At 31.0% G+C, this 23782-nt stretch overlaps 2 protein-coding genes and 1 long non-coding RNA gene across 3 annotated transcripts; all 3 read left to right on the top strand.

Annotated features, from left to right (window-relative positions):
• Positions 1–7890: 7890 nt before the first annotated feature.
• On the top strand, positions 7891–9656 carry LOC108826095 (UDP-glycosyltransferase 72E2-like). The gene has a single exon (XM_018599470.2). The coding sequence runs from the start codon at positions 7961–7963 to the stop codon at positions 9407–9409; it is 1449 nt and encodes a 482-aa protein (XP_018454972.1). The 5' UTR covers positions 7891–7960; the 3' UTR covers positions 9410–9656.
• An 8116-nt stretch (positions 9657–17772) lies between these two features.
• LOC108826301 (homeobox-leucine zipper protein ATHB-53) lies at positions 17773–19043 on the top strand. The gene is made up of 2 exons (XM_018599686.2): positions 17773–18286; positions 18692–19043. The coding sequence occupies exons 1-2, from the start codon at positions 17846–17848 to the stop codon at positions 18923–18925; spliced, it is 675 nt and encodes a 224-aa protein (XP_018455188.1). The 5' UTR covers positions 17773–17845; the 3' UTR covers positions 18926–19043.
• Positions 19044–19527: 484 nt separating this feature from the next.
• LOC108826157 (uncharacterized) lies at positions 19528–20623 on the top strand. Its single transcript, XR_001945377.2, has 3 exons — positions 19528–19835; positions 20094–20203; positions 20292–20623. It is a non-coding gene; the product is annotated as an uncharacterized LOC108826157 (long non-coding RNA).
• The last annotated feature ends 3159 nt before the right edge of the window (positions 20624–23782 follow it).

Below are 23782 nucleotides of genomic sequence, written 5' to 3'. Positions count from 1 at the left end.
AATACAAAATATAGTCTTAGGCATGTGATCTACCAATCCGATCATATGCTGATTGATTGGTATCTTCTACAGATTTTTTAAATAGTAGTTGCTCAAACACATGATCATACATAATACATTCATAATTAATATAAGTATCTGCTATGTTATGTAGGACAATTGTGGTGGTAGCTAGAACGTGGGGGGAACAAATAATATATAGAGTTTTTTTTTGTTTTATGCAGAAAATATATCATATCTCAGTTGTTCTTTGTCACATATATATCGTTATTATATATAGTTCTTTGTTATTAGTATATTTCAATTGGTTTGTTTAAGGTGAATTTGTATTTGGGTTTACTTTTAAAAAACTATATTGCTTTTAGTTTTTTTTTGCTAAGAAAAGGGTGGTTTCACCTCCTCTTTGCCGAGAATCATCCAAATATTGTAAATAGTTTTTCCCACAGTAAATTGAATACGGGTGATAGAAGTTACCGTCGTAACCCCTTTACCACTAGAATAACTCGACGTTGGTTATTGCTTTTAGTTCTACCAACTCTCGCTGCATTCACTTTTCTTCTGGTTTAATTTTATTATTGTATGTTCTTATTTACAAAAGTAAGGTATTAATTTCATTGTTTTATCAACGAAATTTAATTTACATATATATTATTTCTATACAATATTTTTAATATGAATTTTTCTTTATGATTTGAAATTCAATTTAATTTTACATACTACTTTTTCGGTGATACCGTACGTTTTTGATACCGTAGGGTTACTTATGAATAAATATTTGAATTTCACCTAAAACTCATACTCATCACCTTGTTGCGTGGATTCATATATGATATATTTCCTGATAAAGGTAAAAGGTTTATAAATTACTAGATATGGATCCGTGCGTTGCACGGGTTATATTTGATGTTTTAATTCACGAACACATAAAAAGATTGGAAATATTTTTCTCACGTTAGTTCTTGGATTTTCAGTATATATTGGTGACATTTTAATAATAATAATCTGTTTTCTTACATAAATTTTGATTGATATTATATTTCAATAATAATGGTGTTTTAAATAGTACATTGATGTTTTTATTTTTTAATAAATACTTCACTTTTTATAATTTTTCAAAATAATATTAGCTATAGTTAATTGAAATATATAGAACTGTGAACTCTATATATTGTTTATATTGTGTAAGAAAACTAAAAACGACATAATTAAAAATATTAATATTACATAACACCAGTCAATATTTTTTATCGATAGTCAGCTAAATATCGAATATATTTCTAGATAAAACATCAAATTTATTTACTTTAACATTCATGGTGTGACTTTAACATCTTTTTCTATATACAATATTTTGTAAAACACTATTATCGCTATGTTTTAAAAATTTGAAGTTCTCCAGTTGTAGTGACTCTTGATAGTGCGACATATAATTGTAAGACTGGACTTGACAAATAGACCAACTTTTTAAGCTTTGACCTTAACTCTGGTTGATAGTCATTTCAAAGAACACTCTTATAGAAAATTGAAGTCTTTTCATTTTGAAAGGTCATCTTGCATATGTCGGTATGAGACTTATTATAGGAATACAAATCTGTTTTTCCACATAACTTCCGGTTAGGATTTCGGCATCAATATTCATATTGTATAGGCGAGTTATCCATAACACTATTCTATTGGAAAGTCTTCATTTTTTATTTAAATTTCTTAATAGCATGACCTACAACAATCCATTGGAAAATCGTTCTCTTTGATTTAAATTTCATAGTAGCATGATCTACAACAACATAACCAATTTTTATATGTTGATAAAAATAAACACACATAATCATAATCACATATAAGCATAATAGTCACATTAACTTAGTCACAATACCATAACAGTTGGACAAAATATCCGTAAATTTTGATTTTATCTGTTTCGATTTGAACCGAAATTTCAAATATATGTAACTCTACAAAGCAAAGAAAATACTTATATGCAATATCTGTAAGAAACGAAGCAAATAAAAAAATACTAATATTATTAAGAATGAATATCTGATCTGATCCGTTATATGAATACATATACATGTATGTAAAGACGTATATGTATATAAATAATTTATATAAATATTATATTGTATATAAGTTTTCTAGTACTTTTTAATAAATTTATTAAGTTATTTATTAGAATTTTAAAAGTAATAAATTTTTATTTTTGTAATAAAATGTTATTATTATTTTATCTTATATTTGGAATTTATGATTTATTTACTAATTTTAATTTATTTTGGCGGATCGAATCGGATATCCGGTCGAAAATCTAAAATTATCTGAATATCCGGAGCACCGAATATTCGTGTGGCTACAGATCGAATTGGATCAAATAATTGATTATTATAACAAAATGGATCGGATTAGAATATCTCCAAAAATCCGGATATCCGATTCATGTTCACCACTACATTTATATGTTCAAACGGCTAAGTATAATTGTAACAATAACTAATGTATAACATCATGACAATTATATTCTTTTTAGAAAAAGTTCAACATCAGTTTAATGTGAAAATCGGGATATCTAATTATTTCTTCATGTGACACCAAAAAAAAAGATAACACGCGAAGATGTGAAAAAACATGCAAAAAAACTCACCAGATATTTTTCTTGCTCAATCCTGCAAAAAATTACTTTTTAAAACACAAATTGTTTTTATTATCTTCCTATATATTTTATTAATCATAAGATATTTTAACAAATGTCAAAATTTTATAAGGAAATTAATATCAAATAATTTTTTACAATTATCTTTTTGGATTTTGGAAAAAGGAAATTAGTATTAAATAAGTTATTTTACAAACTTCTCTTCTTTAAGATTTGTAAAAAGGAAATTTTCTAAATATTACTATTAAATAATTTTTAAAATTAAATTTTACAATTAAATATTTTTTAAAATTAAAATTTACTATTAAATTAACGAAAAATTATTTCTTCAATTTCTTTTAATTTTATTAGTATATATATTTTTAATCATGAGATATTCTAACACAACTTCAAAATATTAAGAGAAAAATTACTATCAAATAATATTTCTAAAATAATATTATTAAGTAATTTTTAAATTTTCTTTTTACTATTAAATAATTTCAAAATTCGTTTTTGTTTTTATTTTCTTAGTATATATTGTTTTATTCATGATATATTCTAAAACATGTCGCATAATTTAAAAAGAAAATTACTATTAAATAATATTTTGTTTAAGATTTTTAAAATGGAAATTTACTATATAATTAATTTCACCAAAAATTGTTTTTATTATCTTATATATATTTTAAAAATTATGAAGTAGTTTAACACATATCACAATTTTAAATGTATAATTATCATGTGTCACAATCATGTTAATTAACAACTTTGAAGAACCAATTTTCCTATTAAGTAATTTTAGAATATTATTAAGTATTTTTAAAAATTTCCTTTTTACTATTAAATCAATTTTAAAACTAATTTATTTCAAAATTCGTTTTTTTTGTTATCTTAGTATATACTAGGTGATTTTCCCGTGCTCATGCACGGATACAAATATTTATAAATTAAATATGTTACAATAGTTGATTGTTATTTAATTTTAATTTGAATTAATTTATAACTTGTATGGATAATTTATACTAATACTATTATATTATTTTAATCAGACATATTATTTTGAATAAGTTATTATTTGGTTATATTGGAATGCATCAATTTCTCTAAATTCAACTAATATTTATTATTTTAAATATATAAAAATTATGATTATTTATATTTATGTTGGTCGTTATCTTAGATATGTAAATACATTTGAAAAAGATTATGTATAACTTAAGATATATTGTACTTATAATGAATTATAAATAAACTAAAGTATTTTATTCCAAATTACAAAAATTAAATTATATGTTGATTTTTAAAATAAAATATTAGAAAGTAAAACGATAATTAATAGGAAGTTACATACACAAGTAACAAATACATTTTTGGAAGCTCATGAACACATATCAATATTTACAATAGTTAAAATATTTATAAATTCTAAATAATTTTATGTCTTATATATATTAAATTGTAAACTAAAATTTATTTTAAATAATCTTAAAAATGAGAATTCAGATTTGCTTTTGTATTTTGATTATGGTTATATTAACTTTGACAAACATAAAATTTAATATTAATTTTTTTTAATAATGATAATATTAATATATCTACCTTGTTAAATTATATAGTGTTATGTTAATTTAAAATATTTTAATTATTTGATCAAAAGTTAATTTTACTTTATTTTTAATATCTCTTTAAAATAAACAGTTTAATTTTTTGTGATTGTATTTTATAAATCATATTATATAAGTAAAATAATTTATAGATTACGAAATCACATTATATACAAATATATATTTTTCACCTAAGAAAATATAGATATAAAGAAATATTTCATTACTTCAAAAGTATATTTTATGTTATTTAAAATAGTTTTAAATGGAATATTTTTATTTTTTGAAATTTCCTTTTTAATGAAATCATATTATAGAAACATATATTTTCGTTTTTAAATTTGTTTTTAAACTTTATAAATGTTTCCTTTTTATTATATATGTTATTTGGAAAACTTTAAAAGGAAACTAAATAAAAATTTCAATAATAATGTTTAAATATAAATTTTTTAATTCATCAAGGGTATCAGCGTAATCAACCATCGTGAGAGTTAACGTGAGCACGACACATAGGAAACTGACTTCTCAAATAATATTATAGAGATTTTATATCATTATGAATTTTAACCTCTTTAAAAATATTAAAAGGAAAATTACTATCAAATAATTATTTGCAACTATGTTTTGTTTAGGATTTTAAAATGGAAAATTACTATTAGATATACTTACAATTACTTTTTTAACAAAATTTGTTTTTGTTATTATCTTAATATATTTTTAATTATAATATAGATTAACACATGTCGCAATCTTAAAAATTTTAATGACACGTGTCGCAATCATGTTAATTAGTAACTTTGAAGAACCAAGCTTTATTATATTTATATATAATAAGATATAAGGTTATCCATCTATATTGTGACTGAGACTGTATTACTGAATGGAGTGGTGGTCCGGTGGATATAATACATTTTTAAACGCGGTTGATATAATATAGAGTAAAAGGTAAAATGAAAACAAAGACTACAACTGTGTACAGATCCAATATGGTCAACCAGTGACCATCGTGCACTGCACTCTGCTCAATCTGTTAAAAAAAGTTTAAGACCGACAAAACGATTTTGTCATATTTTACCATACTAGTCGAGATTCGATAAAATTATATCGATTTGATAAATTTTGGCATGGTTAGGTTCTATTTGTATATTTGGTGAAATATGGCACAGAACCAAACCTTTTGCCATAAAGGTATATATCATAATCTTAGCATACCGTAACAAAAGTCGTATTTATATGCATTTGATAGTTTACTTACGAAATAGTATAATTATCTTACAATTTTATAGATTTTCTCTTGTGAAGTTTTGTCAAAAAAAAGTTTTGTTTTTCAGAGTCACATTTAAGGGTGGGCACTTTACCCGATACCCGAAGTGGCACCCGAACCCGATGCGAAAAACTCGAACCGAAATACGAACCGAAGTAGTAAAATACCCGAACGGATATTAAGTTAGGAGAGATTAGATATCCGAACCTAAACGGGTAATACCCGAACCCGAATGGATATCCGAAGATAACCGAACATATGTATACTTACCTTTATTTTTCTAGTTTACATCTCTCATTTTATTTAAAATATTTATATTGATGTTACACATACTTTAAGATCATATAGTTATATATAATTATGAAGAAAATAATTTGATATTCATCTAAAATGCATGTCAAACTTTTTGTTTCATGTATTAACAAAAGTTACATCTAATGTTTAAAAACAATAGCCAAATTAATATTTTTATTTTTGAAATGTTATCTCCAAATCTATTAATCATTCAATCTATAAGAAATAGAAATATCAGTTAAGTGAAATCTATATTTTTAAATACAAAAAACTTAAAAAATTGAAAATTTAATTTTTATTTCTTCTGAAATCTAAATATCCGAACCTGATCCTAAATAACCGAACCCGAACTAAAAAATACTCGAACCCGACCCGAAGTACAAAAATACCCGAACGGATTCTATATCCCTATACCGAAATACCCGATCCGAACCCGAACGGATACCCGAACGCCCACCCCTAATCACGTTTTAGATTTTTCCGCATTTGAGGTGTACATGCATTTGATAGTCTTTTGGGGTGTGTTGAAGAAAAAAAAAGTTTTTTGGTGTGTAAATGCAATTTGTTAATTTATGAAATAATATAATTATCTTAGCATATAAGTGTAGTGCATAAACATGATAGTTTTTTGGGGTGTAAATGCATTAGTTGATGATTCCCACCCAAAAAAAATGCATTAGTTGATTTTATGCAGAGTTTATTTTCTCTCATAAAGCACCACACTTCTATGCATACGTAATTTTGTAAATGTTTCCATAAAATAAATAATTGTATCAACTTCTTCAAAAAAAAATGATAGTTGATTTTACATAATCCAAGACGTTTCTTGGAAAACACTGATCTCTGAAATTTTTCTCAAGCATCTTAACCGCATCTCAGCATACTTAGAGCCTGGCTATCCAATGCACTGGTTGCGATTGCGGCTGCAGAAGTTTGCGGATGCGAAAGTTTACTGTTTCATGCGTTATTTAGTGTTTTGTATGATTGGTATAACGTTTGAAAATTATTGTGTTTACAGGATATTACAGCGGTTATTAATAAATTACCAATATAAATATATTATAACATTATAAAATATATAAAACATAATCTTATGATAAAATATAATAATTATTAATATAATATGATTAACAATAATATCATGTTTAGTTATTTAATTTTTTAATTAGTTGAAACTTATAATTTTAATAATTTTTCTGAAGATTTATATTTAAACTTTTATAAGAATATTTTTTTTCGTTTTATATATTTATATATTTTTATATATGTATGTATATTACTTTTTAAAAAGTTCTAATCAATAGTTAATTTAAAGTTTTTATAAAATAAATTATGGTACTATTTGTGAATTTAAATTAATGTATAAAATGTATATATATATTTTTTATTTATAATATTTCTATTTTAAATTTTAAAATATGTAGAATAAATATTTTTTTATCCACCTGAAACCATCCGCAACCGCAAATACTAACTGAAACGAACTTCTGATTTTAAGAGGTTTGGAGCGGCTTAAAGTAATTTGTAACGATTTTATGATTGTCTTGAAATGTTTTAAACCGTTACCAACCGCAAAAACTGCATTTGCGGGTGGTAGCGGAGAAACCAATTAATACTAGTATAGTTGACTAATCGTAATTCAGTGCCTTGGTTAGAGTTAGACCATGTGCACCCTTAAGATGATAGTGTAATGAAACAAAAAAAATACACCTCACACGCAACAAAACCGGCGGTCGAGACTCCTGTAATAATAATTGTTTAACTGATTCAAACTAATCATAAGTTATTACATATTCTAGTCATATATTAATATTATTTATAATTAAGACTTGGTACATAAATTGTCAACTAATTCAAACTAATCATAAATTATTATATTATTAATAATTAGTCATATACTTATTATATTATTTATAATTAAGACTTTGTACATAAAATTGTCAACTAATTCAAACTAAAATAAATTATTATATTATTAATAATTAGTCATATACTTATTATATTATTTATAACTAAGACTATGTACATAAAATTATTAGTGATATTCTTTAGGAGTAGTAAAAAAATATTGGCTATAAATGAACCCAATGTAAGGCACCACAGAAACCCATCATCAACAACAAACAAAATAACGTGCAAACCAAACAATACAAAAAATAAGAAGAAGTAGCAATGAAAATCACAAAACCACACGCCGCCTTGCTTTCAAGTCCCGGAATGGGCCACATCATCCCGGTGATTGAGCTAGCTAAACGTCTGTCCACTGACCATGCTTTCCAGGTCACTGTCTTCGTCCTCGAAACTGATGCAGCCTCCGCGCAGTCCATGTACTTAAACTCGACGGGCGTGGACGTTGTCAATATTCCTTCGCCAGACATTTCTAATTTAGTGGACCCTGAAGACCACGTGGTGACCAAGATAGGAATCATGATGCGTGAAGCCGTTCCAGCTCTCCGATCCAATATCGCTGCGATGATACAAAAGCCAACGGTTCTGATCATCGACTTGTTCGGCACAGATGCTTTATGTCTCGCAGCGGAGTTCAATATGCTAACGTATGTATTCATGACTACCAACGCGCGTTTTCTTGGGGTTACTATATATTATCCAAATTTGGACAAAGATGTCAAGGAAGAGCACACCGTGCAAAGAAAACCGCTTGAGATACCGGGATGTGAACCGGTTCAATTTGAAGATACTCTAGATGCATACCTGGTTCCGGACGAACCGTTGTACCGGGATTTTGTGCGTCACTGTCTAGCTTACCCAAAAGCAGATGGCATTTTGGTTAACACATGGGAAGAGATGGAGCCTAAATCTTTGAAATCCCTTCAAGACCCGAAACTTTTGGGCCGGTTAGCTCGTGTACCCGTTTACCCGATCGGTCCGTTATGCAGACCGGTAGAGACATCTAAAACCGATCACCCGGTTTTGGATTGGCTGAGCCAACAACCAGATGAGTCAGTACTCTACATTTCCTTCGGGAGTGGCGGTTCTCTAACGGCTAAACTGTTAACCGAACTGGCCTGGGGGCTCGAGCAGAGCCAGCAACGGTTCATCTGGGTCGTTCGACCGCCGGTGGACGGCTTGTCTTGCGGCGCGTACTTATCAGTCAACAGCGGCGGAGCCAAAGACAGCACCCCGGAATATCTACCGGAAGGGTTCGTGACACGTACTAGCGATAGAGGTCTCGTGGTCCCATCGTGGGCCCCACAAGCTGAAGTGTTGGCCCACAGGGCCGTCGGTGGGTTTTTGACTCACTGCGGTTGGAACTCCACGATAGAAGGCGTGGTTAACGGCGTGCCGATGATCGCGTGGCCGCTTTTCGCCGATCAGAATATGAACGCGGCGTTGCTCAGCGACGAACTCGGAATCGCCGTCCGAGCGGATGGTTTGGAGGAGGCAGATAGTACTAGGTCAGAGATTGAGGCGATTGTGAGGAAGGTCATGGCGGGAGAGGAAGGTGAGGAGATGAGAAGGAAAGTAAAGAAGCTGAGAGACAATGTGGAGATGTCTTTGAGCAGCGACGGTGGTGGTTCGGCGCACGAGTCGCTTTGCAGGGTCACGGAGGAGTGTCAACGGTTTTTGGAACGTGGCACGGACTTGGCACGTGGTGCTTAGAATTGCATATTGTTCTCTAACTCTTTTCTCTTTTGTGTGTGTTTGAAACTCTGTGTCGTTTTCCAAAGTTTGCATTTCCATTGGATCGCTGTTTCCTCAACTTGTATTCCATTGTAATAGAATAATACTCGGTGTTTTGTCATATTATTATACTAGTGTTTTAGACTTCTAGTAATCATATTTCTCAATTAATGTTCCATTGTAATATATATTGAATAATTAATTGGTGTTGTTGGTAGTAAAATAACATTGTAAATAATAGTATATAGTATATATTTCTACTTCTGAATTAATAAATTGATATGTAATAGTTCTCCACTGTCTTCTGGACTAAGTTGTCTACAAATTTTCCAAGTTTTTTCTGTTGTCACGTACAAAGTTTTATTTATGCATCCACAAGATTATTCGTTTTACTTGACACTTTTGGATTTTTTCTAGATACAAAGTGTGCAAAGTATAAACAAATCATTTGCTTCATTGGTTTATTCACTGGAGTTGGAAGCTATGATTTGAGCCTTTTCATTCATGGTTATAGTCATATATAGTGTAGACTTCAAAACAGATTGTTCATAGTTGAGCAAGCTATTCAAGATGTTGCACAAAATTCCAGCTTAGTATTTAATGTAGTTTGTTTTATTCTTTTAGAAACACAGCTATATATACCCTTTAAAAAGATTCTTATTTGTGTCCATAGATGATAGGTTGATTGTTTTAGCCGTCCGGGAAGATTCAAGCTCATAGGGTAATAACGACGTTAGGATCTTTTTCATAATTTATCATTTTATTCGATAACGATCTTCTAGTCAGATCTATTCGCTTATGTCACATCTAGTTGACCTTCTAGATGCAATAAAGAAAATGCAATAAGCATTTTGCTAAGGAAATAGGTGGTTGTCTCATTATCTTTCACTAACAACTAGTTCCTCTTTTATTGGAGCACAATACCAGAAGAAACCAAAATTTACATCTTATGGATGTGACATTTCCCAACTTCCTCATTTTTCTGTTACTTTTTTTTGTTACCTTTTGGATTAATATTAAAATAACTGAACCTTTACACAAAACCGGCAAAAGAATAAAATCTTTCCAAAACCATAAGCTGACGAGATAAAACAATACCCCTCGAAGCCAAAAATAAAATTGGATATCTATTATTTAATAATTCATTTTTCGGTTACTTTGTAAGCATATTTCAGAGATCAAATCAACTAAAGAGAATAATTAACTTATCATGGTGACAGATTCCAACGTTTGATAAATAGATAAAAAGAACTTTGGGAACCTTTTTTTAATAAAATATTAGTATTTATATTTAATTATGCAATTATATTTAATTTATTAATAAAATGAACTATTAAATAATAGATATACAACATCTATTTTTATGACTTTGGAATAGTTTATCAGTGAATGAACTCTTTCTTTTCTCTCTTTTTCAAATTTTGCTGAGAAGAAATTCCACTAGAAATTTTCAAAGACGATGGTCTAAAAGCACCCACAATGCGGTACCTACAATGCAGTTTGTTAGAGAGTTTTTAAGGAGGGGACCACAAAATAGAGAAATCGAAGAAGAAAGTCTCCAAATTAGAGCTGTCTTTGCTTGTGTTCTTGTAGTGTTCGGGAATTCCACTGACACGTTACGGTCTACGATCAGTCCTTTTTATTTTTAATTTTTTTTAAATCGGATAAAAAGATAATTAAAAAAAAAGTAAGAAACCCCAAAGGGGGTTTAGTGTTAAAGATGCTCTAAAGTTATTATGCACTGTCCACGATATATGTAGCCAAATACATGATTTTAGATAATAAGCAAATGAATTATTATTCCTTTTGTCATGCATTATAACGTGAACGGTGACTCGGCGAGGCAACGACAAAACTAACAGAATATATTTAATCCGAATGGTCTTAGGATTGATGGAAAATAATCAAGCAGTGTGTGGATAATTAACAATCAGACTGTTTGTGCTTAGTAGCATAGTAATGAGCTCAGCAGCTTAATGAAATCTTTTGATTATCTTGCGATGTATCATGTATATGGACTCTATACTCTCCGAAGGCCCATATTTTAATGTCGCCACCATACTGCACGAAAGTGAAAGACCACGGGCCATGCAGTTCGCTAGCCTACCGACGCCAAGTCGCTTTTTAATGTTTTTTGTGCAGCTGCCTTGTAAATCAAGTTTCTTTTTAAAAGAAAAAAAAATATGAATCTAAAAAGCATAGTTTACCAGATCAGAGTAAATTACTTTTTCGGTCGCGGGTGTGACATTGGAAGTCATATTTGTATTATTCAAGAATATTTAAAAAGAACAAAAAAAGAATATTAGATCACATTAAATTTCCATCAATAACATTTGCGAGTCACAAAGCAGGCACCACTATATTGTATGTAACATAAGCAAATTTTTTTGCATGTAATAACAACAAATTCTATCAGCAATCGGATCAACGTTAATAAACAAAGTAAAACCGCCCATCGAATTCAAATATGGGACACTCCAGTGTTGTTGGATCTAAGACAGCTTCTTTTGTTCCGACAAAGTTTTTGCGCTAGCTAGAGACAATGTTGCCACCGGAGAACGACACTTGTTTTCACATTATCGTTAAGTAAACAATTTACAAGCGTTACTAAAATAATATCTGATTATGTGGTTAACAATAGGTTTATCATGTCATGTGCTTAAAGTTGCTCCATGTTTGTAATTTTGTACGAAAACACAGCTCGGAATAAAAATATGTATACAAGCGGACTATGGGGATCCACGTGAATTATCAGTTTTAGTACGCTTTTCTCTTTATTTTAATCGTGAATTTACATAAACTAGTATTAGAATCTTTACTTAGTATCGTAATCATCACAAAGTAGATAACACTTTATTTTTCTTGGTTATGTTTAGTATATCTTTGATTATTAAACTTTACAGTAGTCGACAATGTTTCATAAAGAAAAAGGTTGACAAATAAATTAAGGAATTTGCTGGTAAACAAAAATGATGTTACTATAGATATACTGAATCGGATTACAATTACGAGTTTTGTCTAGTATAGATATCGACAAATTCTAACAACCGATTTTGCGATTGTTCAGACAGTAGTCGACTTAAGATATACTGTATATTGAATTATAATACACAACACCCTTTAGTATTGTTTTGAAATGATAGTAACAACGACTGTCATTTGTATTAAGTTACCAACTATTAACTGTGAGATTAGTTGTACTATGTATATAAAATAAAGGCGGGAAAACTGACTTTTTACTCGTATTTTGTAGGTGGTAAGTAGTAACAGTGGGGTTGGTTAGCTTTGACGTTTTTAACTGAGACACTGCTATTATTTATCCGATAATTTTGAAATTTAGCCAAATCAGTCCAAGAAAGTATTCCATGTGTATACGATACGTTTACATTGTGGACTATTTAATTACTAAACAGTGCCCTTGATCGTGGCGTACGTAATGTAGGGGTTACTACTGGTCAACTTCAGCCACTCCGTTTTTATGCAATTATCGACTTTTCTCTTCATATAACATCATATTGCTTTTAGTATTTACTATCTACATGGACGGATTTGAATTAGTCTAAGAATTAGTCGCTGTGTCTAAAACTACATATCGAGTATTTTTATATCATATCTTGGATCGGATATGTATATGCTAAGTTGTATATCCCTGCAGCACTTGTGATCTCAAGATACCCTTGCTGGACAAGTTTATAATTAGTGCTAATCAGTCGCCAGCACAGTCAGAATACAACAAGATAACTATAGTACACTGATTAGTTGGTAGATAAACTTTTGATTAATTAAAGAAAACAAAAACGTATGGAATCTTTCTACCCTCTTTATCTATCTGTTACGTAAAGCACTGAGAGAGTAGGAAGTGCGGGAAACAAGGAAGGCAAATGTTGGGATAAACATGACATTTAATTCTTTTAATCGTTTTGCTTTAATGATAATTAACTTGGACTAGTTTATCTAAAATAACAATATTATACAAGTAGAAGGACAAATAAATCGCAATTCCCAACTCAAAAGCATATGACTGATATGAGTAAAGGAATCTAGCCCGTGCAGTATGCGCATCTTCTTTCACGTTTAATAGGATTGTTTCTCTCTGTTTTAACCTTTTTCCTATATATGTATACCTCTATGAGTTTAAGAAATAAACCCTAATTAACGACTCTATGATTTTTATCGTAACTGTCAAACTAGAGTTTGACATTGGTCCTTGGGTTTGAATCCCTGTTTGTCACGAATCCAAAGAGTAAACAAACCTACGCAAACTCCAAATCTTATCTATATATCCAGTGGTGGATCTAGAATTAACTTTTACCGGGACAAAATTTTAATATCAATGTATAATTTGAAATATCATCAGGAGCATTATAAAAAAAATGCTCAAATATCATAGGAGGCAACTGCCCCACTCAAAATGGGCATAGTTCCGCCACTATATATCTGTTTATGATTTAAAGGATCTATACATTACACATGCCATTGAAATATAACTTAAACCAGCCACATCTACTCTCTTAAAGTTTTTTATAAGACATGATCTATCGCTTTATGGTTAAGACTCAGTAACAAGTATAAATGTAGTAGTAATGTACAATATACAAACTGAAGTTGGCGCATGTAGCTCTGCATTCCTTTGTGTGTGTTCTTTACTTATGTTTTATATATATTCAACTTCAGTTTTAGTGCGACAGTAATATGCAGAAAGCATGTCGTTATCCAATGCGATTAACGAATAACTTTATAGTAATATCAAGCATAGATAGGAACGGACTGGAATTTTTTAGTTTCCATATAGAGGTATTTCTCATACCGTTTTGTATTCATTGTCTGTTATTAAAATAATAATTTTGCTAGCTATATGAAAGTAAACTTAACAATTATGGTAGGCAGGCTGGTAGCTATATGAAAGGAAACTTTTGAAATCCAAAGACGGAAAAGCAAGAGAGCAATTTTTTTCACCAACCATATGTTCTTTTCCACATAAATAAAACAAATAGAAAATTTATATGAATAAATACAAGTTACATGCTTGTGTAACAGCCAGTTGTTTTACTATAAGCGAAAGATGAAATATAAGAGCAAGTGCAATGGTGTACCCTTAGAGCATCCCTATCAAAGGTTCATGGAAGGGTTCACACGTTTCCCCAAAAAAAAAAAATTATTAAAATATTGAACAGTGACGAACTCGGTTGGTTGGAGTTCGTCGGGATGAATCCGGGTCGTCACGAGTTCGCCACGTGGCGGCCCTTTAATGGTCGGTTTTTTTTTTTTTAGGAAAAAACGAAAAAAGTAAAAAAAAAAATAAAAATAAAAATAAAAAAAATAAAGTTGTGAATCCCAAGGGAGGTTCACTGATGAGGATGCTCTTAGATGCAAATCCTTAACAATAACTTTTAGAATATTTTATTATTTTTTCTTTTTTCGAATTATAAAAAAAAAAAAAAATTGGCCAATCACGGGCTCCCACGCGGCGGTGGAGCCCGCGCACAGTGAAGAAATTGGCAGACGATCAATCCTTATGCAAGGGGTTTTTGGATTTAATCTGTCACGTTCTCCGACAGATTTAATATTTTAATATTTTTTTCCCTAAGGATCATGTTAAGAATTTGCCATTGCACTTGGTCTAACAGATTTTTAAAAAAATCAGTATAAATCAATAACCAATTCAATTATGTTGAAAAACAAATTAAAGGAAAAAATTCAAAGGGTGAGTCAAAGATGGAATATGAGAGAAGGAGAGAGGCCCGGAGAGAAGGAGCGAAGGTGAGAGAACACGTGGCAGAAGGAGAGTCGTGGCCCAAAGAAAAAGGAGTATAGGGGAGACGACACGTAAGCAAAATAGAAAGCATTGGCCATGTGACCTCTTAACTTTCCATCATTCATTCACTTGCGTGCAACTTGTCTTTGTCACCCACTTTCCTTCCTTCCGTCATATATTTTTTTACTTAATTAACATTCAAATTTCAGTACTTATCTATTTTGTGTAAATGGGAAACCCTACCACTTGTCAATTTTCAGACAACGAGATTTAAATATCGCGATCTTCTTGTTAATGATACCTCTTAGTTGATCTCGTGTGTTCATCATCCCTGCATCCATACCGTAGTATTATGTATACGTACAGAAAACGTCCAAGCGAGATATAAATTTACACTGGGTGCTTCAAAATTGAGAATGCGACATTGTCACTTATGAGAGACAAAATGATGGCCCGGCAGTGTGCCCACTATTATATAATCATATATATATCTAAATGTTTGAACGCCTGACACAAAAAACTTTTAACATATGTGAGTTGTATTATGTGTCTTCCTCCAATTGAGGGAATAGAAATAGGGAGGGGGGGCATACAACCAAAAGAACCATTGTCGGTTTCGTGTTCTAATTGGTTGAAAGAAAAATGTTCTAATTGGTTGAAAGAAGCACAAACTTAAATTCCCCGAAATTTCTGATAGAAACCATATTCATAATATTAAAATGACATTGTTGTAAATATATGGAGACAGTCTTTAAATATGGTAACTAGCATGTTTAATCTCTTACATCTACATTACTCGAGTCGTTTCTCGGAAAAAAAAACAGAGTTAAGTGAAACATTTTGAAACATTGATCCCTAATTATTTTTGTCTCTTTCTTCTTGAACCTGCAACGGAAATGCAGTAGATAAGTTGAATTTTATCCTCGTCCCAATATGAAGACCACGTGAACCTTACGTGCAGAGCCGTCACTCAATGTCGGAATACATTTTATTTTCTTCTTATGTGAACTATTCATTATTTTTCCTAATTATATACGTTCCTATGATTCTTGTTCGCCTAGTCCTTACCGCATCACACACCTAAAAGAAACACACTGTATATAATATATAACATTTTGTTCTATTTTTACCAAGTGTCCATTTCTCTCTATAATGAAAGCGAGACTACTATTCCTTTTTTATAACAACATATACTATTTAAAGCCTTCAATCATGTCAATTATATATATATTTCTCCAACATATATATGATCATGTCTAGTTTACCCTCTCGTACATGTTACATGGTTCCTCGTTTTTGGTTTTTCGTGAAACACATTAATGCATTTATATCTCTTGAGGTAAAATGATTCTTTGATTCATTTCATTCTCATGTACACACACATATATATATATATATATATACACCAGTGTTTTTTTTTTCTGCATTACATGAAAGTTTATGACTAATATTTTTTATATTAACAAAGAGACTAAAATAACAACCGAGGAAAGAAATTCCGTTATCCTGATAAAATGAAGAGTTCTTATTGATCCGCATATGTTCAACGCAAAAAGCAGGTCATGTTCAGTTGATCGCAGAGCGGAATAAATAACACTATTGGTGAAGAAAAATAGAGAACGATGCTTCAAAAATTAATAAATAAATAAAAGAGAATTCAGGAAGATTCGTGCTTAATAGTCATCACTACACTAGTGTACAATAATAAATCAATAGGGTAAACGGTAAAAAGGAGGATTACATTGCTTTTGAAATGGAAATGGGTGGTCTCGAGCTCCGAAAACAAAGAAAAGAACCCTGTAAAATTGACTAATTAACAGAATAAACTAATATAACCAAGGACATAGACAGTATGCATGCATATGCAATTTGTAGTCAAAACAAGTTAAATTAAAGAAAACATTAATATCCAATAGTTATCCACATATGATCGGATCAGTTGTTTACCGACTCCTGAATTTAGTCTCCTTCGGGATCCACACCACGTCTCTTGTCCACAATAGTCAAGACACCTCATTCATATGTTTTACTACTTTCATTGAGATGCATATTATGATGGAATGCGTCGATCCTTTTCCGTCCCCATCTTGCATGAAGCTTTTAATTTCCTTTTCTTTTTCTTTTTGCTACGAAAACTCTTCTTTGAAAAAAAAACAATATACATTTTTCTAATAAAATCAAACTGATAATATGTAAAGACACGTTGGAAATGTATCGACAGACATATATGTATATGATTTGATAAGTTATTTTACCATTTGAATAAACTACAATAACCTGCTTTTCCATTTAGTATAATGAACTAAGAATATCCATATAACTCTTTTGATAAAAAAAAATATATCCATATAACTGAACATGTATAATGTATTCCTCTAAGACCCCCTAGCCCCTAAAAAAATATATGTTTCTGAATATGTATATCATACTCAAATAGTCATTTTAAATTCAATGTATTGTCCTAGCAAAATAAAATATCAAATGGCATCACTGTAAAAAAAGGGAAAGAGAACCCAATAATAAGGTCACAGTCATCCAGCTTATAAAAAGCAACTCATAGGACTCAGCCTCACCAAAGTCACATCACTCTCGTTCAAACATAATCAAAGAAAAACAGCAACTCTTGTCTGAAAAAAACAGAGAGACAGAGAGACAGAATAATGGATCAAGCGGTGTTGGGCTCTCAAGCGTACCTTTACGCAACACAAACCCATAACCAGTGCATCATCGTTAATCAGATCGATGGAGCACCGTCAGGCGACGGATCAAAGCCGGTGAAGCGGAGGAGGAAGAGGAGGAGCAAAGGGTCGTCAGCCACCAACGGAGAGGACGTGGCGGCGATTGGAAGGATGCTGAGGAAGAGGAAGTTGACCGATGAGCAAATGAATATGCTGGAATATAGCTTCGAGAATGAGCACAAGCTTGAGTCAGGGAGGAAAGAGAAGATCGCCAGAGAGTTAGGTCTTGACCCGAGACAGGTGGCTGTTTGGTTCCAGAACCGCCGTGCACGGTGGAAGAACAAGAAACTCGAAGAAGAGTACGCCAAACTCAAGAGCCAATATGACACCATCCTCCTCGGCCAATGTCACCTCGAGTCTCAGGTATACATTTTTATCTTCATCATTAGGAAACAGAGAAACTTTTTATTAAAATGACTAATTTTCTCATTCTGGATATTCTTGAATTACGTATGAAATAGTTCGTGTTCATAACTATATATCATAAGCGGTTGTTGGTTAATAAATTTGTTCAATATTCAGGCATATGTGAAATTTAGTGAAATCAAAATTTATAACCACTAGGACTTGGGAGGCCAGAGGTCTAGCCAACATACAGGCAAAACAATTTTTTGATGGTCAAAATATAATAATCTTTTATCAATTAATTTATGTTTTACACCGTATGTCGTTTATTACAAGAATTAAAATTGTACATGTCTCAGTCTTTACTTCTTCACTTAATGGCTGTAATTGGTTTTAATTATATGCCTATAATTTATTTTTCAGGTACTAAAACTGACGGAACAGCTGTCTGAAGCTCAAAGCGAAATTCGAAAGCTTTCAGAACGACTTGTTCAAGAGACGTCAACAAACAGTTCAAGTTCATCGCTTTCTGTTGAAGCCAACTACACACCCATTGAGTTCGAGTTTGGCCCGGATACAAACTACAACATCCCATTTTACATGATGGATAATGATTATCTACAGAACATGGAGTATTGGGATGGCCTGTATGTGTAATTTCAAAACTAAATAGTTGAAGTATCTATGTATGAAAATCATGTTCTTATTTTTGATTTGTAAATAGATGCTGGCCAAGCTGTTGTAAATGTAGTGTTATTTAAGTATTTATTTCAATATATATAATTTGGGATTCAGTGAATACTGTATAAACTGAATGAATATTGTTTTTAAGAAATTGTGGTATATGGATATTGTTTGTTATATAAACCAATTAAACAGAATAAATTGATTAGCTAAAACATAGTAATATAGTAATTTATCAACTATATAATATATCAATTATATAATATAACTGATAACATTTTGCATAGTTATTTTAAAGATAATCAAGTGGTTCTTATATCTTTGAAACTAAAAATATAAACCAAAATAAAACAAAAAAAACGAACGCAAGGCCTAGCTAGTACCAAAAATAACCATGTAGTTATCAATACTATATTAAAAGGTAAATAAGCTTCATAGATAGAGTGTCCACATCATTTAATTTAATCAGCCAATGAGGAACCTTGATTTTCGCCACGTCACTATCGCTTTTTAGAGTAAAACTGGGCCTTTCGTGTGAGTTGACATAAACATTTTAATTCAGCCCATAACTAAGTCCACGTAGCTAAACATTATTTTCTCTCTGAATATTTGAGAGTCGACGACTCTTTCACTTCCTGTTCGTCTCCAAACTCAGAATTTACAGTTACCTTGGACACTACTTATCAACAATGATGATTTAAACTATTCTTCGTTGTTTGTCCTTGATTGTTTCGTTTCACCTCCCATTTATCCTCCTCCTATATAAAGTGCGTCTAAACCTAAATCTACCCAAAATATTGGCTGTAGAAACGCATCTTAGTGATATGTGATTGGGGGCTTTTTGTCGAAATCGCTTTCAAATCGCTTTCAAATGGAACTGAAGGTTTGGTCTTCTCTAATTTTGTGGATACAATTCTTTTTTTTTTTTGCTGGGGCTTATGTTTTTGTATGAAAATCCTTATGATTTGATCTTAGCGATTGCATAATTTGGTTCCAGTTATGGTTCATAATGATCTATCAATTAAACCACAAGCTAGAAGAGTGGCTGCTTATTGATAAAGATTCAGATATCCTATGTCAATCTGGCGACTAATAACTGTTTTTTTTATGCTGTTTACTGATATTTGTAATCTTATTGTAGGCTGGACGTGTTGATTCGATAACTCAACACTTTTAGGCAGACTGCTGCATCTACTGGAAAGAACATCTCTAAAGCAAATGCATAAGTTTGAGAAATAAACAAAGTTGCAGGTAACATGTTATTTTTTTCTTAATTGTGGAAACTGTAAAATACATAATTCTGCACTGTTTGCTGACATTGTGTTCCTAATCCGGCCAGGGGAAAAGCTCCTTTGCATATATGTTGGCATTGGATGAGAGAGAGCTGATGAGAGGCAACGAGGAGTAACAATGACCGTGTCTGTTGGTTATTTCAATACTAAAACACATCTTGTTTTGTTAGACTCTCCTTTTAGTTTTCTGTTTTTCTTTTTTGGTGAAATATGTTAAGATTCAACCAAGCTTTTTGTTTTACAGAGTTGTGGATGGCCACTTATTTGAAAGAGGGAAGAAGGGCATTATACATAATAAGGAAAAGAGAAAAAAAGATGCAGTAATGATGGACAGTTAACAGACGTCGCATGAAGGATAGCAGCCTGTCCCTAACCAATCAATCAACCTTGGCGATGAGCGTAGCTTCTGAGGATGATGTTAACCGGAAGATGCGTGAGTTCCTCTCCCTCCACAAGCAATAAACAATTACATGCAGAAGAAGCTTTAACACCGAGCTAAGGCCAGGAGAAGAAGAGTAGACATGCTGCCGTAGTACATCGGAGATAGATATAATGGATTGCGGAGGAGCCGATATAAAACTTCCACAGAAATGAGTCCATATGGAAATAGAGAAGGGGCATTCAAAGAACAAATTAGTATGGGACTCAGAACCTGAAGAACATAGGGTATAAGCTGTCGGAACATACATCCCCCATGATCGGAGGCGATCTCTTGTGGGTAACCTTTCCAGAACAGGCAGCCACATGATAAATGAGCATCTATATTCCAAAAAAAAAAATGAGCATCTAGGTATTTCCCCCTTAAAACAGACCAAAGAGCACCATTGCATTTGTGTAGAAGGTTCCCTTAGTAGATTCCAAGTTCCTTTAGTAGAGAATTTAGGAACAAACTTGCGCTCTCCATTACGCCAAAGGTAGCGATCTGTGCCATTAGAAGAGGATGGTGGGGTCATAGTTGACAGCACAATCTGAAGAGTTTCTACCTCAGAAGATCTTGCAGCTGAAAGAGACCAATACCCTTGATTAATAGCATCATTCACCTTGGCATTTTAGTTTTCTGTTTCTGCCACAGTCAAAGATTGTTGTTCCAACATGATAAATTCTGTTTGCTGGAATATGTTTAATTTAAGACCAACTCTTCTTTGCTGCTTTTTTGTTTTTGTGTGCTGCAATGGCATGATGTCAGTGAGTATGTTATATAGGCTGCTTTTGTGTGCTGCAGTGGCATGACTTGATGTGTTATGTTTTATAGTTGTTTGCGTATGTGAACTTCACCATCATTTTCCATATGCTTTTACTAGATAAGAAACATAAGCTAAGATATATGAATACATGAATGAGAATTTCACATTCACAATGATCTAAATATCATGAAAAAGACAAATGGTAAATCTATATTACGACCATATGACTAGGTTGTATTATAATTTCAATTATTATCAAGTTGTCTACAAAGTTACAAAACAATATTTAAAGAAACACCGTTACCTACAAAAAAAAATATTATTAATCAACTTCACCTAATAGTACCTCAAACTGAAATAATAATTTCGAAATCTGTTTAACAGTAATATAAAGGTGAGGACAAAAGTAAGTTCCGCAAAAAAGGTGAGGACGACTACCAACAAAATATCAGTTCCACCCTTAACAACAACATTACGTCCAGCACGATAGCTTAAATTACCGAGCATGTAATTTTGTTGAGCATGGACAATTGTACTATTAGGATATATATGAAAGAAAACACCTCCAATAAAATAACAATTGTTACCACTTTATTTAACAAAACGACGAGTCAAATCTAAATAAAAAAGGGGCTCAAATGTTAAGTACACAAAAATAGTGGAATGAAATGTAAAATAAAATATAGCAGCTTAAGCAATGCCAATAATTAACATTAACTAAACATTAAAACGACGTACATATGGCTACAGTTTCTTCGCCAAGCATTAACATTTTTTTTTGAATGATGTTGACATTTATAACTCCACCAATGTATGTCTCTTCAGTGATACATGTTTTTGACACATTTAAATGATGTAGAAAATTCTCAAGGAACATCAATACTGCAATTCGTTTGCTTAAAGCAACACTCAATTTGTTTGCATTTTTTCAAGGATGTCTCACTTGGCTATGGTTAGGCTATACAATATACATTTCCTTTACCGGTGGAGTGACTATGTTTCCTTCTACTCTCAAGGTGACAAAATAAAGATTGGATCTTCAAAAATTTTATATTGTTGGCTAATGTTTTTTTGGTATTTGCTTTGTTGGAAGGAGAGACTGTTGATAACGACAGTGGTGATTGCGTTAAAGTATCTGTATGCAGAGTTTTTTAGAATGATCCCAAGAAGACCAATTGGCTATTGTGAGTCTCTTTAGTCGGAGCTTTTAAGGGCTACCTTGGCTGATGTTTTTTATTGTGAGAAGAACTATGTAGATTAGTTGCTAAAGATAAAGATTATAAATTGTTTACGGTTTTAATTTAGTATTTTTGGAATGTAGTGTAGTGTGTAGAGAGACATGTGTAGTATGAAATTTCAATTGTTGTTCTATGTTATATTGTATGTGATCTGATTCTTCGAGAAAACCATGTACAAGTGTTTACTGACTAATTGTTTCAAATGTAGAAAGTTTTAGCAAATTATAATAAACCACGTTTGTAAGTGAAGTTGCAAGTCAAATCGAGCATATGGCTAGCTGAAATGGATTAGTGGTCTTGGAGTTAGGTAATGATGTAATCAACGTGTCTGCGTAGTTAAGTATTATGCAACAATTGTTTTACATTAGGAAATTTATATGAATTTCTTGCGTATAAATTAATAGAATAGACAGTGACAAAAAAATAATAAAGTAGATTTATGAACATTACTAAAATAGAAATAAAATAGATATCTGAACATTACTAAAGATGATTTCTATAGATTTCTGAACATTACTAAAGATTAATAACCGCCAGTCCATTTTTTTGACCATACTATATACAATTTCCAACGTAAAAAAAAGACAACAGTTGTGAGTTTTAACCATTTTGAATTCATTTAAAAAACAATGAATACATAAAATAAATTTAGATTTTTCTATTATTTTGTAATTTATGATACAAATATTAAGTTATAAATTCTAAAATTATAGAATAATACCCGGGCGTAGCCCGGGATAGCCTCTAGTATTATATAATAATGTTTTGTGTGTTAGTTATATTACGTAGTTTGTTTTATCGATATATTTTGATATTTAAGACACTAATTTGATTAATTTGCTAGTTTATTTATTTTAAGGCTTTTGTTTACAGATATTTCTATTAATATTTAGTTATTTAATAATACAATGATATTATAAAAAATATTTTAAAACTAAAATCATAACAATAATTTTATTTCAATTAATTAATTTAAAATAATTAAATAAATAGAAAAATACTTGAGTAATATATCAATTGTTTGATGTTAAAAAAATCTTTACATTTCAATAAATCTGATTTTAATCTTATAAAATAAAAATGACAAAATGTTTATATAAAAATAAAGATGGCTAT

This window comes from Raphanus sativus, chromosome 9, assembly GCF_000801105.2.
Source record: "Raphanus sativus cultivar WK10039 chromosome 9, ASM80110v3, whole genome shotgun sequence".
Taxonomy (NCBI): domain Eukaryota; kingdom Viridiplantae; phylum Streptophyta; class Magnoliopsida; order Brassicales; family Brassicaceae; genus Raphanus; species Raphanus sativus.
The sequence above is the reverse complement of the archived record's forward strand: the minus strand, read 5'-3'. Positions and strand labels throughout refer to the sequence as shown.